At 41.2% G+C, this 15,443-nt stretch overlaps 1 protein-coding gene across 1 annotated transcript in view; it reads right to left on the bottom strand.

Annotated features, from left to right (window-relative positions):
- Positions 1 to 15,443, bottom strand: part of LOC137439660 (ankyrin repeat domain-containing protein 13B) — a 225,624-nt gene that overhangs the window by 29,774 nt on the left and 180,407 nt on the right. Inside the window, exons 7-8 of the mRNA XM_078768289.1 lie at positions 11,791 to 11,857; positions 6,214 to 6,295 (exon numbers count right to left, since the gene is read on the bottom strand). Coding sequence (XP_078624415.1) covers positions 6,214 to 6,295; positions 11,791 to 11,857 — 149 coding nt within the window. The remainder of the gene's footprint in view (positions 1 to 6,213; positions 6,296 to 11,790; positions 11,858 to 15,443) is intronic.

Here is a 15,443-nt window from a genome sequence, read left to right on the forward strand (position 1 = left end):
CCAAAAGCTATCTAAGCGTTCTCCTTCCAAAAACTAACGAAGCGTTCAGCTTCCCAAAGCTAACTAAGCGTTCTCCTTCCAAAAGCTATCTAAGCGTTCTCCTTCCAAAAACTAACGAAGCGTTCAGCTTCCCAAAGCTAACTAAGCGTTCTCCTTCCAAAAGCTAACTAATCGTTCTCCTTCCAAAAACCAACGAAGCGTTCAGCTTCCCAAAGCTAACTAAGCGTTCTCCTTCCAAAAGCTAACTAAGCGTTCTCCTTCCAAAAACTAACGAAGCGTTCAGCTTCCCAAAGCTAACTAAGCGTTCTCCTTCCAAAAGCTAACAAAGCGTTCTGCTTCCTAAAGCTAGCTAAGCGTTCTCCTTTCAAAAGCTAACTAAGCATTCTCCTTCCAAAAGCTATCTAAGCGTTCTCCTTCCAAAAGCTATCTAAGCATTCTCCTTCCAAAAGCTAACTAAGCGTTCTCCTTCCAAAAGCTAACAAAGCGTTCTGCTTCCTAAAGCTAGCTAAGCGTTCTCCTTCCAAAAGCTAACTAAGCATTCTCCTTCCAAAAGCTATCTAAGCGTTCTCCTTCCCAAAGCTAACTAAGCGTTCTCCTTCCAAAAACTAACGAAGCGTTCAGCTTCCCAAAGCTAACTAAGCGTTCTCCTTCCAAAAGCTAACAAAGCGTTCTGCTTCCTAAAGCTAGCTAAGCATTCTCCTTCCTAAAGCTATCTAAGCGTTCTCCTTCCAAAAGCTATCTAAGCATTCTGCTTCCAAAAGCTATTGAAGCGTTCTGCTTCCTAAAGCTATGTAAGCGTTCTGCTTCCAAAAACTAACTAAGCGTTCTCCTTCCAAAAGCTATCTAAGCGTTCTCCTTCCAAAAGCTATCTAAGCGTTCTGCTTCCTAAAGCTATCTAAGCGTTCTGCTTCCAAAAACTAACTAAGCGTTCTCCTTCCAAAAGCTATCTAAGCGTTCTCCTTCCAAAAGCTAACTAAGCGTTCTCCTTCCAAAAGCTATCTAAGCGTTCTGCTTCCTAAAGCTATCTAAGCGTTCTCCTTCCAAAAGCTATCTAAGCATTCTGCTTCCAAAAGCTATTGAAGCGTTCTGCTTCCAAAAGCTAACTAAGCGATCTCCTTCCAAAAACTAACGAAGCGTTCAGCTTCCCAAAGCTAACTAAGCGTTCTCCTTCCAAAAGCTAACTAAGCGTTCTCCTTCCAAAAACTAACGAAGCGTTCAGCTTCCCAAAGCTAACTAAGCGTTCTCCTTCCAAAAGCTATCTAAGCGTTCAGCTTCCCAAAGCTAACTAAGCGTTCTCCTTCCAAAAGCTATCTCAGCGTTCTGATTCCTAAAGCTATCTAAGCGTTCAGCTTCCCAAAGCTATCTAAGCGTTCTCCTTCCAAAAGCTAACTAAGCGTTCTCCTTCCAAAAGCTAACTAAGCGTTCTCCTTCCAAAAGCTATCGAAGCGTTCTGCTTCCAAAAGCGATCTAAGCGTTCTCCTTCCAAAAGCTATCTAAGCGTTCAGCTTCCCAAAGCTAACTAAGCGTTCTCCTTCCAAAAGCTAACTAAGCGTTCTCCTTCCAAAAACTAACGAAGCGTTCTCCTTCCAAAAGCTATCTAAGCGTTCTGCTTCCCAAAGCTAACTAAGCGTTCTCCTTCCAAAAGCTATCTAAGCGTTCTCCTTCCAAAAGCTAACTAAGCGTTCTCCTTCCAAAAGCTAACTAAGCGTTCTCCTTCCAAAAGCTATCTAAGCGTTCTCCTTCCCAAAGCTATCTAAGCGTTCTCCTTCCAAAAGCTAACTAAGCGTTCTCCTTCCAAAAGCTATCTAAGTGTTCTCCTTCCAAAAGCTAACTAAGCGTTCTCCTTCCAAAAGCTATCTTAGCGTTCTCCTTCCCAAAGCTATCTAAGCGTTCTCCTTCCAAAAGCTATCTAAGCGTTCTCCTTCCAAAAGCTATCTAAGCGTTCTCCTTCCAAAAGCTAACTAAGCGTTCTCCTTCCAAAAGCTATCTAAGCGTTCTCCTTCCAAAAGCTATCTAAGCGTTCTCCTTCCAAAAGCTATCTAAGTGTTCTCATTCCAAAAGCTAACTAAGCGTTCTCCTTCCAAAAGCTATCTAAGCGTTCTCCTTCCAAAAGCTATCTAAGCGTTCTCCTTCCCAAAGCTATCTAAGCGTTCTCCTTCCAAAAGCTATCTAAGCGTTCTCCTTCCAAAAGCTATCTAAGCGTTCTCCTTCCAAAAGCTATCTAAGCGTTCTCCTTCCAAAAGCTATCTAAGCGTTCTCCTTCCAAAAGCTATCTAAGCGTTCTGCTTCCTAAAGCTATCTAAGCGTTCTCCTTCCAAAAGCTATCTAAGCGTTCTCCTTCCAAAAGCTATCTAAGCGTTCTCCTTCCAAAAGCTATCTAAGCGTTCTGCTTCCTAAAGCTATCTAAGCGTTCTCCTTCCAAAAGCGAACTAAGCGTTCTCCTTCCAAAAACTAACTAAGCGTTCTCCTTCCAAAAGCTATCTAAGCGTTCTGCTTCCAAAAACTAACTAAGCATTCTCCTTCCAAAAGCTAACTAAGCGTTCTCCTTCCAAAAACTAACTAAGCGTTCTCCTTCCAAAAGCTAACTAAGCGTTCTCCTTCCAAAAACTAACGAAGCGTTCTCCTTCCAAAAACTAACTAAGCGTTCTCCTTCCAAAAACTAACTAAGCGTTCTGCTTCCCAAAGATAACTAAGCGTTCTCCTTCCAAAAGCTAACTAAGCATTCTCCTTCCAAAAGCTAATTAAGCGTACTCCTTCCAAAAACTAACTAAGCGTTCTCCTTCCAAAAGCTATCTAAGCGTTCTCCTTCCAAAAACTAACTAAGCGTTCTGCTTCCCAAAGCTAACTAAGCGTTCTCCTTCCAAAAACTAACTAAGCGTTCTCCTTCCAAAAACTAACGAAGCGTTCAGCTTCCCAAAGCTAACTAAGCGTTCTCCTTCCAAAAACTAACTAAGCGTTCTCCTTCCAAAAACTAACGAAGCGTTCTCCTTCCAAAAACTAACTAAGTGTTCTCCTTCCAAAAACTAACTAAGCGTTCTGCTTCCCAAAGCTAACTAAGCGTTCTCCTTCCAAAAGCTAACTAAGCGTTCTCCTTCCAAAAGCTATCTAAGCGTTCTGCTTCCCAAAGCTAACTAAGCGTTCTCCTTCCAAAAACTAACTAAGTGTTCTCCTTCCAAAAGCTAACTAAGCGTTCTCCTTCCAAAAACTAACTAAGCGTTCTCCTTCCAAAAACTAACTAAGCGTTCTCCTTCCAAAAACTAACTAAGCGTTCTGCTTCCTAAAGCTACCTCCGTTGAACCCATCTTCTTCTACCCGGCCTCAAAACCATTCTCATTTCTTCTTTCTTGCTCTCAAAATTACCTCAAATAATAATAATAATTAAATGTCAATCATCAGCATTCATTTGAACTCATTCTTGATTCATTCGTCCTGAACTTTCCTTCCTCAAATATGTCCTCCTTCATCCTCTCTCACTCTATCAATTTAAACAGGCAAAATCATGGAAGGCGGGAGAGAAGCGCCAAATAATACCCCAAATTTTTCTTAATGCGGAATTTGGTCTTATACAAATTACAATACAACATACTTGTGTAAGTGCTCGATGTAACTTTCAGAACTATGTTATATATTTTGAACACTGTTGATATTTTAAAAATCCTTTCCATCCAGACATCCGGTCCTTTCGGTGGAAGAAATCGACAAGTTGGGATTTATGGCGCTGTGTAAACATTCCTTATAATATCATTGTCTTGTGAAACTTCAAGTGGTTATGCACATTTTCCACTCATGTTAATATTGTTAAATGCAATTTTGGGATGGGCGACAATATCTTTTGTGTTCAAGTTTAACCAGAGGCCACTAAAAAAATTTGGATTGCAGGAATTTTGTAGGTTTACAGCACTATCCCACTATCCCAGGGTCACTGCCCCATCCCCTGACCCCACTTCCTCCCTCGCCGCTCCGACACTTTGGGCACTCGGATGACCTTTGGCCCCAGGTGCCATAAACCCGCACTCACTGCGTAGAATAATAAAAATGGTACAATTGGAACCGCTACACGTGAAGCTCCAAATCCCGCTTCTGCTTCTTCCATCATGGAAAGATGTGCTTTTAAAACAGGCATCCTTATGGTTAAACGGACACAACTTTTTGCTTCAACTAAAGCGGTTATTTCCAACCAAGTAAATCAATTATTAGCCTTTCAATGATACCATTTGTATTATTCGATGGCATCAAGAACCCTTTAGAATTTTGTGTGAAGGAGGACACAAACATGGATGGACACTTTTCCTTTCAGTAAAATATTCCAAAAGAGTCAGAGTGTCAATGATAATACGATGTAAAATTATTGTAAGTAATCCAGAATTGTAAAACTAGAACGGCACTCAGTAGAGAGCATACCTCCGCCAGGTGAACAGTTTATGTTTTGTATCCTAGAATAGAGCAGAAAATCACAATACAGAATCGCATTTAATCAAAATCATCCGTCCACAACTTTTTGAGATATCCTGTTATGTATCGTTTTTGGCCCTATCGCCCAATGGTGAAGAATCACTTAAAAAATTATACTAGCCGGATCCGGATCTTCACCAAAATTGAATCGATTCTTCCTTGTCACGCACACAATCACACAACCGGTCCAACAAGTTTCGTCCAAATCCGTCTATAACTTTTTGAGATATCCTGCTATGTATCGTTTTTGGCCCTGTCTCCCAATGGTGAAGAATCACGTAAAAATTAAATAATTTTCATATCCGAATCCATATCCAGATCTTCACCAAAATCGAATCATTTCTTCCTTGTCACACACACAATCTGTCCAGAAAGTTTCGTCCAAATCCGTCCATAACCTTTTGAGATATCCTGCCTGCTACATATCGTTTTTGGCCCTATCGCCCAATGGTGAAGAATCACTTAAAAAATTATACTAGCCGGATCCGGATCTTCACCAAAATTGAATCGATTATTCCTTGTCACGCACACAATCACACAACCGGTCCAACAAGTTTCGTCCAAATCCGTCTATAACTTTTTGAGATATCCTGCTATGTATCGTTTTTGGCCCTATCTCCCAATGGTGAAGAATCACTTAAAAAATTATACTAGCCGGATCCGGATCTTCACCAAAATTGAATCGATTATTCCTTGTCACGCACACAATCACACAACCGGTCCAACAAGTTTCGTCCAAATCCGTCCATAACTTTTTGAGATATCCTGCTATGTATCGTTTTTGGCCCTGTCTCCCAATGGTGAAAAATCACGTAAAAATTAAATAATTCTCATATCCGAATCCATATCCAGATCTTCACCAAAATCGAATCGATTCTTCCTTGTCGCACACACAATCTGTCCAGAAAGTGTCGTCCAAATCCGTCCATAACCTTTTGAGATATCCTGCCTGCTACATATCGTTTTTGACCCCATCTCTCAATGGTGAAGAATCACTTAAAAATTAAATAATTCTCATATCCGAATCCATATCCAGATCTTCACCAAAATCGAATCGTTTCTTCCTTGTCGCACACACAATCTGTCCAGAAAGTTTCGTCCAAATCCGTCCATAACCTTTTGAGATATCCTGCTATGTATCGTTTTTGGCCCTGTCTCTCAATGGTGAAGAATCACTTAAAAATTAAATAATTCTCATATCCGAATCCATATCCAGATCTTCACCAAAATCGAATCGATTCTTCCTTGTCGCACACACAACCGGTCCAACAAGTTTCGTCCAAATCCGTCCATAACCTTTTGAGATATCCTGCCTGCTACATATCGTTTTTGACCCTATCTCTCAATGGTGAAGAATCACTTTAAAAATTCTACTCGCCGGAACCGAATCTTCACCAAAATCTAATCATTTCGTCCTTGTCCCATACGCTACATCTCTGCCAAATTTCGTCCGGATCCGTTCACAACATTTTGAGATATCTTGTTCACAAACGGACAAACATACATACAAACAGACAGACAGACATGGTTGAAAACATAACCTCCATCCACCTGTGGTGGCGGAGGTATTGAGCCAGAACAACCATATATCCTTTACTGCTTTGGCAGTGTGGCATGGGAACATGGGAACAGGAATTCTGTGTATGATGAAGCAGCACAATGCAAACATTAGTATGAAAAGGTGTTTGCTCTGTGACCTGAAGCAGAATAACGTGTCAGAATAATGATCAACTCTGTGCACACCAGTCTTCGACAACTGACCTTTTCCTTTGCACTTGTCCTGTTCTGAGAGATGCTCGGTTCGTGTGCGTGTCACCAATTCAACGCTGGATGCACTGTACACCTGAAGTAAACGAAGGTAGATTAGGACAACCAGGAAGAAATGTATGCATAAGAGGCTGTGTGATCGGGCGTCTCATCAAATGACTCCATGCACAATTAAGTTTGTTTGTAACCCAAAAAGAGATGGGATTGATAGGGTAGCTCAGCGACAGCACACTCACATTTGAGCTGTCTAGACTGGGTTATGTTCTCGACCATTTTCTTTATTTTTTTTTCATTTTCTAGGCCATTTTCTGCTGGCACCTTAGTAAAAATCCTAACTAGAGTTTTCATAGAACACCTAACCCCATGCAGTCTTGAAAAAAAGGCCATGGGAAGGGTCTTTTAAACTCTTGCTTTGCTTTTCCGAGCAAAATTCATATTTCCTTCGATCTGCCATTTTGTCTGAATCTTGATATTCCCAAACGCGGAGAGCGTCAACAGCACATTTGATTGGTCGAGATGGTGTAAAATGGCGTAATAGTTTATACGAGTACTGCTAAACTCGAGGTTTTTGGAAGTGGCAACAACGTGATTTGTGTTCTACAGTGTTCAAGTATTTAATGAAATCGAAATAAAAAAAAGTTTTAAAAGCTGTAGAAAAAAATAATTGTTTTTGGAAGTTTACTACCGTTGATGAAAGTTTACTGTCTTTTAATTTGTTTTTAAAACTTAATTTTAAATGTCATTTTAAACCTAAACTAAGGTTCTGCTCAAATCTTTAATTTGTTTTTAAAACTAAATTTGGTTTTGGAAGTTTACTGTCTTATACACCACCTTATATAACACGTTAAATTTGTTATTTGTGCCTGTTGTTTGTGTCCTTTATGACATCCCTAAAACAGTAAGTTTTCTGTTTGGAATGATTTTCTATTTTGTTTGGCTGCCCAACAGGCATCCCAATTACCCTAATTAGACGAAAGCAGACTAAAACAATTACCTTACTCCTCTCTGTGCACGCGCACTGCGGACTAGACTCCGTACAATTTGTCAAATTCAGAGCCAAAGTCATGCTAAACTGCAGGTTTGTGTTCTGATTCGTGTTCTACAGTGTTCAAAATATAACATTTAATCGAAATTAAGTTGTTCTTCAATCATAGACGATTCGCATTAATATGTCATATCGAAAGTTGTGTATTGATTTGACCTAATTTTCTTCTATTTTTATGCCTCCGCTCCCGAAGGTGGTCGGAGGCATTATGCTTTCGGGTTGTCCGTCCGTCCGTCCGTCCGGGCTAAACCTTGTTTTTCTCAGCAACCTCATGCCCGATTGAGACAAAACTTTCAGGGTTGGAGCGACACCTACGCAGAATGTTTTTATAATAATTGTGACGTGAGAGATATATAATTCATGCCATTGTTTATTAAGTCACTGAACAAAGTAAAACATCTAAATTGGACAATTAATATTAATAAATAATAAGTAATGAATTCACAAGACAAGGAACTAACAAGAATGTTACAATTCTAGGGTTTTGAAATTGGACTTTAAAAAATCAATTCAAATATGCAGGACATAAAAATCCGAAGCGGCCATAAATGCACCTTGTAAGAAATGACTTTTTGTTTCTTTTTTTTTACGTACCATCCACAAATAATTATTTCAGACATATTGAGTTCACTGCCATATAACGCTCAGAGATAGCACGTTCACTCCAAACCTCCTGTGATACTTTAATTGTCTTAAATTTCACTTTACATTGTTGGGCAAAATAATACACCATGAACGAGTAAGGTGAAAATGAAACTTGCTGTGGATGGAGATGTAAAACAAATGCAGACATATCGACTTTAATCAATAACGTCACTGTGATTCAATCTTCATGAAGCATTTTATAATCGTGGTTACAAATGGCTGCTTTTTATTGACGAGTGGGTGGACCCGTTGGTCCAGACCCATTGGATCAAATTTCCATTGGTCTTCACGGCCTTGAAGCATACCTGCCTGCTGTTATGCTTGAGCATTAGCTTGCCTTTCATCAAGCCCAGATGTGCTTGCGCAGGGTGGGGATTATACGTTCGGTATTGTTATTGCCAAATGTCACTATTATTGTTGTTGTTAATATTATTCGTTTTAATTATTAGCTATATATGCTTGGTGACAATTTTGTCATTGTTTTTTATTATTTAATTTGTAATTATAATGCCATGCCGTGGAAGGACTTATTGAGCTGTTCTACACACCTTAACATGGCCCGCGTTTAAAACATGGAAATTCTTCCAGATTATTTGTAGTTAATTGGCCGAATCAACTCAGGAGATCAGGACGATCATTTTGGAGTCTCACATTCCAAATCAGAAAGCTCCAGTAGAACTCCACAAAAAACATGCCCCACACACACACACACACACACACACACACACACACACACACACACACACACACACACACACACACACACACACACACACACACACACACACACACACACACACCTCATCCATTTATTGTAGATACTGGCTGGTAATTCTAAGCCGAGCTTGTAAAAAGATATTTTGGTGCAAAGTAATTTTAAAAGCATTCTATTTCTATGATTTATAATTATCTGATGTGATTACCTCGCTCTCCAATGAGCCTCGATCTTGAGCTCCAATATGTGCTCAAGAAATATTTTGAATCATACTTTACTTTAACTTGTGTTTCTTTAACTCATTCTATATCCTCTTTCCACCTCATTCTAACTCATTGTTTTACCTTCTAAAAAATTTTTTATTTTATTTTATGAGCCATATGTTCGGCAATTCAATTGCCGAACATCTATGCAATTGAACTCCTTGCTGATTTCTCACCTTTTCGTCACAAATGTATAAACGATTCAGTATCAAAACTAATTATTCTTTCCTCTCTTCTCCCATTTTTACCTCTTCCTCTCACACTCCTCGTATTCATCTTGCAGGCTTGTGATTTTGAGACCAAACACATTTTGGAACTAGAACAGCACTCAGTAGAGAGCACACACACCTCTGCCAGGCTGAACAGTTCACATTTTGTATCCCACTGGATAGGCCGCATCTGAATTCGGACCTGAACCAAAATCGAATTGGCTTGTTCTTGTCACACACCCAACCTCGCCATTAAAATTTCGTGTGAATCTATCCATCACTTTTTGAGTTCACTTTTTTTATTAACCTTTTAAAATTCTAGCTGGAATCTGTCCACAACACAACATAATCAACAAGAAAGAGCAATCAGAGATTGCAGACCATCGCCAGGATGTGTTTTCCGTGATTTTTTAAGGCTTTTGTGTGAAAACAAATACGGCGGCCGAACCACATGACCGATGACGTCATTCATCTTTTTTTTTTTCTCCACCAATTTATCCCGAGATTACGCTCAAGAAACTTCATCTTGATCGGATGAAATTTTGTACTTGTCGAATTATGATGTCATAATGGAGGCACATATGACATCATCATTAACAGATGTTATTCCACATGGATAATTCTTTATAATGAGCCATGTCTCAATTTTTTCTACTAGTGAGGGACCCGTGCTACGCAAACAAACGGGTACGTTTGTTCCATACCCAGTCAATGGCGAATCTGCATGTGGCGAGCCGCAAATTCACGTTTAGAAAGTAGAAACCATCACGGCATTCCGTCATTCACTTGAACTCGATATCTCTTTTTTCATTCCAAACAGCATAACTCCAATCACAAATTAAATAACATTAATATAAAAAATAAACTTTTAACAACATTCGTGACATAAACAAATATTTAAATCCTGATGTGAAGTTCCGTACGGTTGGGTGAACACAATTACGAATTCAAAATTGCAATTGTATTCACTCAATTCCAATCATCAATTGATACTTTAACAAAACGATTAACATGATTAACGTTTAACGATTTAACATTACGAATGAATGACGGTTGTATTGGGATATTATCAAACCCGCGCATTGCCGTCATCTGTCCACTTCCGGATTCGCTGCAGGTTCGTAATTCTCATCAAAATCTAAACAGTATTTGTAGAATTTCAATAAAAGCCACACCACTGTTCATATCGGTAAATATTATTCCATCGTGTATGGAAAAATTGGAAAATTGTAAAACTTGGAAAACTGGGAAAAACAATATAGCCTATTTTACTCCAGGGGGCCCCAGGAATACCCACCCAAAATATCATTGCGATCGGTTGAGCCGTTTTTGCGGTACCTTCGAACGGACAGACGGACGGACATTTGGTGAATTATAGTAAGATGCAGCGCTTTTGGAGAAATAGAGGTGAAATTTGTTTCGGTTTTTCCAAGATGGCGGCCGAACCACGTGACCGATGACGTCATCATTATTTTTTTTCTCCACCAATTTATGCCTGCATGATGCTCAAGAAATTTCATCTTGATCGGATGAAGTTTTGTACTTGTCGAATTATGACGTCATAATGGAGGCACCTATGACATCATCATTAACATATTTTATTCACCATGGAGAGTTCTTGACAATGAGCCATGTCTCAATTTTTTCTATTCAGCGCTTTCTGAGATATAGAGGTGCAAAGTTGTTAGGTTTTTCCAAGATGGCGGCCAAACCACGTGACCTATGACATCATAATTCCAAAAACATTATGCATGTGGAGTTGCACCTATGGTGAAAAGTTCCTATCAATCGGACCAACGGTTGCAGAGAAAATCATATTTATTCTGTGCGGACAAACAAACAGACAAACAAACAAACAAGAAAACGTCATGCGTAGCACGATACTTGCAAAATACGCCCTCCCCCAAAAGTTTACCATTGATACAGCAAATTGTCCATTTCATGAAGTTTAAAATTTACAATCTTGATCAAAGCTCGGGTCAACAGGATGAAAAGTGACGATTTTTCAGATGAAAAATGATGATTTTGGAAGGTTGACCTTCAGTTGACCTTTGACCTTTTGACCTCAAAAATAGTTAGTTTCCCTATTTAGTGACTCAATGTGCAAATGCTGTTCAATTTTCAAGTCAATTCGATGAAAATAGAGGATTTTAGAAATTTGGCCTATGTTGACCTTTTGGCCTATGTTGACCTCAAGAATACTTGGTGGTTGAATTCAGTGACCACATATGCAATTCCTCTCCAAATTTCAAGTCAATTGGATGAAAATTGAGGATTTTAGAAATTTGGCCTATGTTGACCATTTGGCCTATGTTGACTTCAAAAATTATTGGTGGTTGAATTCAATGACCAGATATGCAAGTGGTCTTCAAATTTCAAGTCAATCGGATGAAAATTGAGGATTTTAGAAATTTTGCAAAGTTGGTGACCTTTGGCCTATGTTGACCTTTTGACCTATTGACCCCAAAACAATAGGCTTCTGGCATTTGACCAACTCTACCACTTGGTGAAGTTTGGTGAAGATCGGTTGAAAATTGTGACCTGTAGGCCGGTGACAAACTAACAGAGTCACAAACACAACCGACCAATATACTTGAAAAATCTTCGATTTTGCAAGTAACAAATAGACTCAAATGCAATACCCTCTCCTCTGGCGAGGGGAATGATCATAAATCTGAAGGATTTGGGGCTCACCTTGGTATTGTAGCCATTTACAACCTCACACTTGTCGCCCCTCCAACCCCAGATGCCAGACTTGCTTCTGGAACACAAAAGTGAAAGAGGTGTTGATGATGAGAGGTATTGACAATTTCACCAAACACAGCAGTTCTAGCTTGTTAAGAACAATGAGATAAATGTAAGGAACAGCAGTAAGAATGATAATAAAGTGCGTGAGAGGGGGTTGGAGAAGAGGAGTGGAGGAGGGGTAAATTTCAAAAAGGAAAATTGAGAAATTAAAAGAGAGGGAGGGGGCAGAATTACACACCTTTTGGGATGTAAAAAAGTATTCATAAAAGAGAGGAGGGTTTGGGGAAAAGGAGGAAGGTAGAAGAGCTGGAGAGGAGGGAACAAAGGGAATGCATTGTTCAACTTTCTCATTTGTTAACTTACAGTGATGGCTCTTGTTTCTTTCTAAAGCTCTTTTTTAACTATATTTATTATTGCATTATTTGACAAGATGAATGAGGTTTCATTTACACTGTGAACATTACATGTGATGATCCTCAAGATCTGGCATGCTCACCCCTGAGCTATCTGAGACGTTGAGTTCCCATTGTGACGTTGAATCCAACAAAAGCTGTTGTCCAAGTCAAGTGCCAACAGGAGACGTTGCATAGTACATGCATGCCTATGGATGAAGACGTAATACTATCTTTGCTTTGAAGATGATAACATGGAAGATTGGAGGGCAGCTGGGAATACATCAATTGGCCACTTTCAACTCCTCAAACAATGTACAAGGCATTCATCTGCAGCACTATGTCGTGCAGCTATCCACATGGGTGCTGTCGCTTTTCATCTTCCACCAATGGAGGCAGTGGAATACAACCCTGGAGGCTTCGATATATAGTTGGCTCAAAAACAGATCATTGCGGATTGCAAGGCCGTGGAGAGTAACAGGGTAATACGTTTCACTCAGCAAGATGCTGAAGCAGAGGGCCTGCTACTTTCTTCCCACAGGCAGGTGAGTTGTGTCGCAATACTCTACCACCTCATATCCAGCAGCGCATCTCTGCTGCCCACCCATCTCCCTCAGCCCTGAAGCCCCTTTGCACCATCCCAGTCCAAAAAGTGCATGCATTCACCTGTCAGGTCATTCCTTGTTGCTCTATAACCAAGTAAAATTGCTCCTTTGTTCCTTTTTGCATTTAATCTGTGGAACGGTCTCCCTCTGTTTGTCCTCCAATGCTCTTCCCTCTCGCCCTTCCAGGTAGTTGCCTATCACCTACTCCTGATGCCCCCTATTAGGACTGACAGTTCCATTTATCCTGTTCCCAATGTCTTCGTTTTACTATTGCGCTGCTTTTTCTTTATGTTACTTATCCACCCGAGCTATTTTGCATGCTATTGCTCCCTTCTTTCATCAGCGTTTATCAAACTCTTCCATCAGGCTCAACCCTCCTTAGATACAGTATATAACCAGAATGGTGCACGGTAGAGCACACACCTCCACCAGGCTGAAGGGTTTACGTTTTGTATCCCACTGATATGCCGGATCTGGATCCGGACCTGAACCAGAATGTAATCGGCGTGTTATTTTCACTTAACCAACTCATTCACCAAGTTTTGTCATAACTCATCCACAGCTTTTATAGTAAGGGAAACATATGAAAATCTGTTAACTAAATTGTTACCAAAAAATTTCTTCACCAATATGTTTGTAAAGGTGTGTAATAACATGTGTTAAAATGTTGAAGGTCAACTCCCGTGGGAAACCCAGAAAAAAAGCTGTTGAATTCGGGTACCGAAAAATTATTTTCGAGAATTTTTATTTTTTTTAATCGGCCCTTAAGTAACTTATGAGAGGTCAAATAAGGGTTTTTCATGATTCTGAGTTGATTGTTAACATTTATATTTCACCACAGACACTCCTTTGTGGAAAAATAATTTCTAAATATATCTCATTTTCTACTTTGCAGGACATGGAGTCTAGCAATATGGATGAAGACGTTACTCCACCTGTGCTCAATTGCTTCATCTGTGCACGCTCGGATACACCAGCTGAAAGGCTCATACAGGCAACTCCAAAGGGATACTCAACTTTATTGAAACAAGCAGAAATTGTCGAAAATGTTACTGTTGTGGAACATATGAAGGAGGCTCAAAAGGAAGGAAAACTGAGGTACCACCAGAAGTGTAAAAATGATCTGTACAACAACTTTGTTGCAACCACCAAGAAGTCAGCTCAAGCATCAAAGGCAGAGAAAGAGTCATCAAAGTTGAAGAGAAGACGCACTATTTGTGAGTTCAGTTCATCAACTGGCTGCAGTTCTAGAAGATCACAGTCAGTTGACCTCCTGTATAAGGATGTATGCATTCTTTGCAACCAACCAGCCCAGCTCTACAAAAATAATCCAGCACAAGCTAGAAAGAAATACAGAGTGCCAGATAATTTGACTGCAGATACACTGAAGGCAAGCTTGCTGAAGACAGCACGGAGTCGCGGGGATGACTGGGGCACTGAAGTCACTGGACGCCTGGAAGGGATCAACGACTTATATAGGCATGAGAACATTGACTTATATAGGGTTGGTTTTCTAAGGCTTATATCAAAATATTAACTTATATCAAATAAGTCTTTTAAGGTGAAAGCGCGATGACGTCACGCGGCCTTGCCTAGATGTAGGCCGCACCTCATTTTGTCGAATGAAGTGGTATTCGGGTGGTTCCGGTATTTGGGACCGCAGGGACGGAAAGTGCAGGTACGGGGTGCCAGTCACTCCCCAGCCGGCCCGCTCTGAAGGTTCGGATCGGGACACCGGGATTCATTCCGGTCGCCTGGTCGGCCCGGAGGTGGGGGTGCGGGGCCTGTCATGGAACGTCAAAACAAACGGCCTGCCGGGGCCGCCCAAGAGTCGGGCGTGAGGGGCGCGTCCACTAATGGAACGCCTCTCGCTTCCCAGATCGAGGGCCACGTCGTCAGGAGAACCTCGTCCCTTCTGGTTGCCTTGCCGTCCCGCCGTGAGCGCTGGTCAGGACGTACTTCAAACTAAGCTTAAGTGTCAAGTGTTAAGTTCCTCCTTGCCCTCGCAAGGGAAAGGCTAGGGTCAAGCTCTTCCAAATTTCCAAACACTAGAAATCGGACGTCTCAAATTAATTAATAAATTTGTTAATACATCTCAGTCGCCCGCGACCTCTCTAGCGCGGGTGTCGAACCAGTTCATTTCCGGTGCGGCCGGGCCGAGTATCGACCTGGCCGTGGTCGAAGCCGTTGATTCTGCCGTAGCACGCTAACGCGTAGGCTCGCGCGTCCCTGGTCTGCCGGGGCTCCGCGGGTGTCCTACCGTGCCTGACGCCGCTATTCTCTCAAACTTCCGGGAGTAGGCGCCGGTGCCCGGGGACGGATTTCGCTGTCTAAACATGGTAGCGCTAGGCCAGTGGGACCGCCGGGACCCACGTGCACTCACAAGTTGTTCTGCGCGTGGGCGGCAGTATCAGACCGGGGCGTCCAAACGCTCCCCGGCTAAAGTTCATCCTGAAGTGCCCACATTGTGCGGACAAACCCCACCAAGTCGAGGGCCACGTGGTCAGGAGGACCTCGTCCCTTCTGGTCACACTGTGCCTATCGGCCGGCCTCGAAGACCGAAATTGTGTCGGTTACCGATCCTTCGGGTTCGGAACTATGC

The sequence above is a fragment of the Myxine glutinosa genome, chromosome 14 (genome assembly GCF_964187855.1).
Source record: "Myxine glutinosa chromosome 14, kmMyxGlut1.1, whole genome shotgun sequence".
Taxonomy (NCBI): domain Eukaryota; kingdom Metazoa; phylum Chordata; class Myxini; order Myxiniformes; family Myxinidae; genus Myxine; species Myxine glutinosa.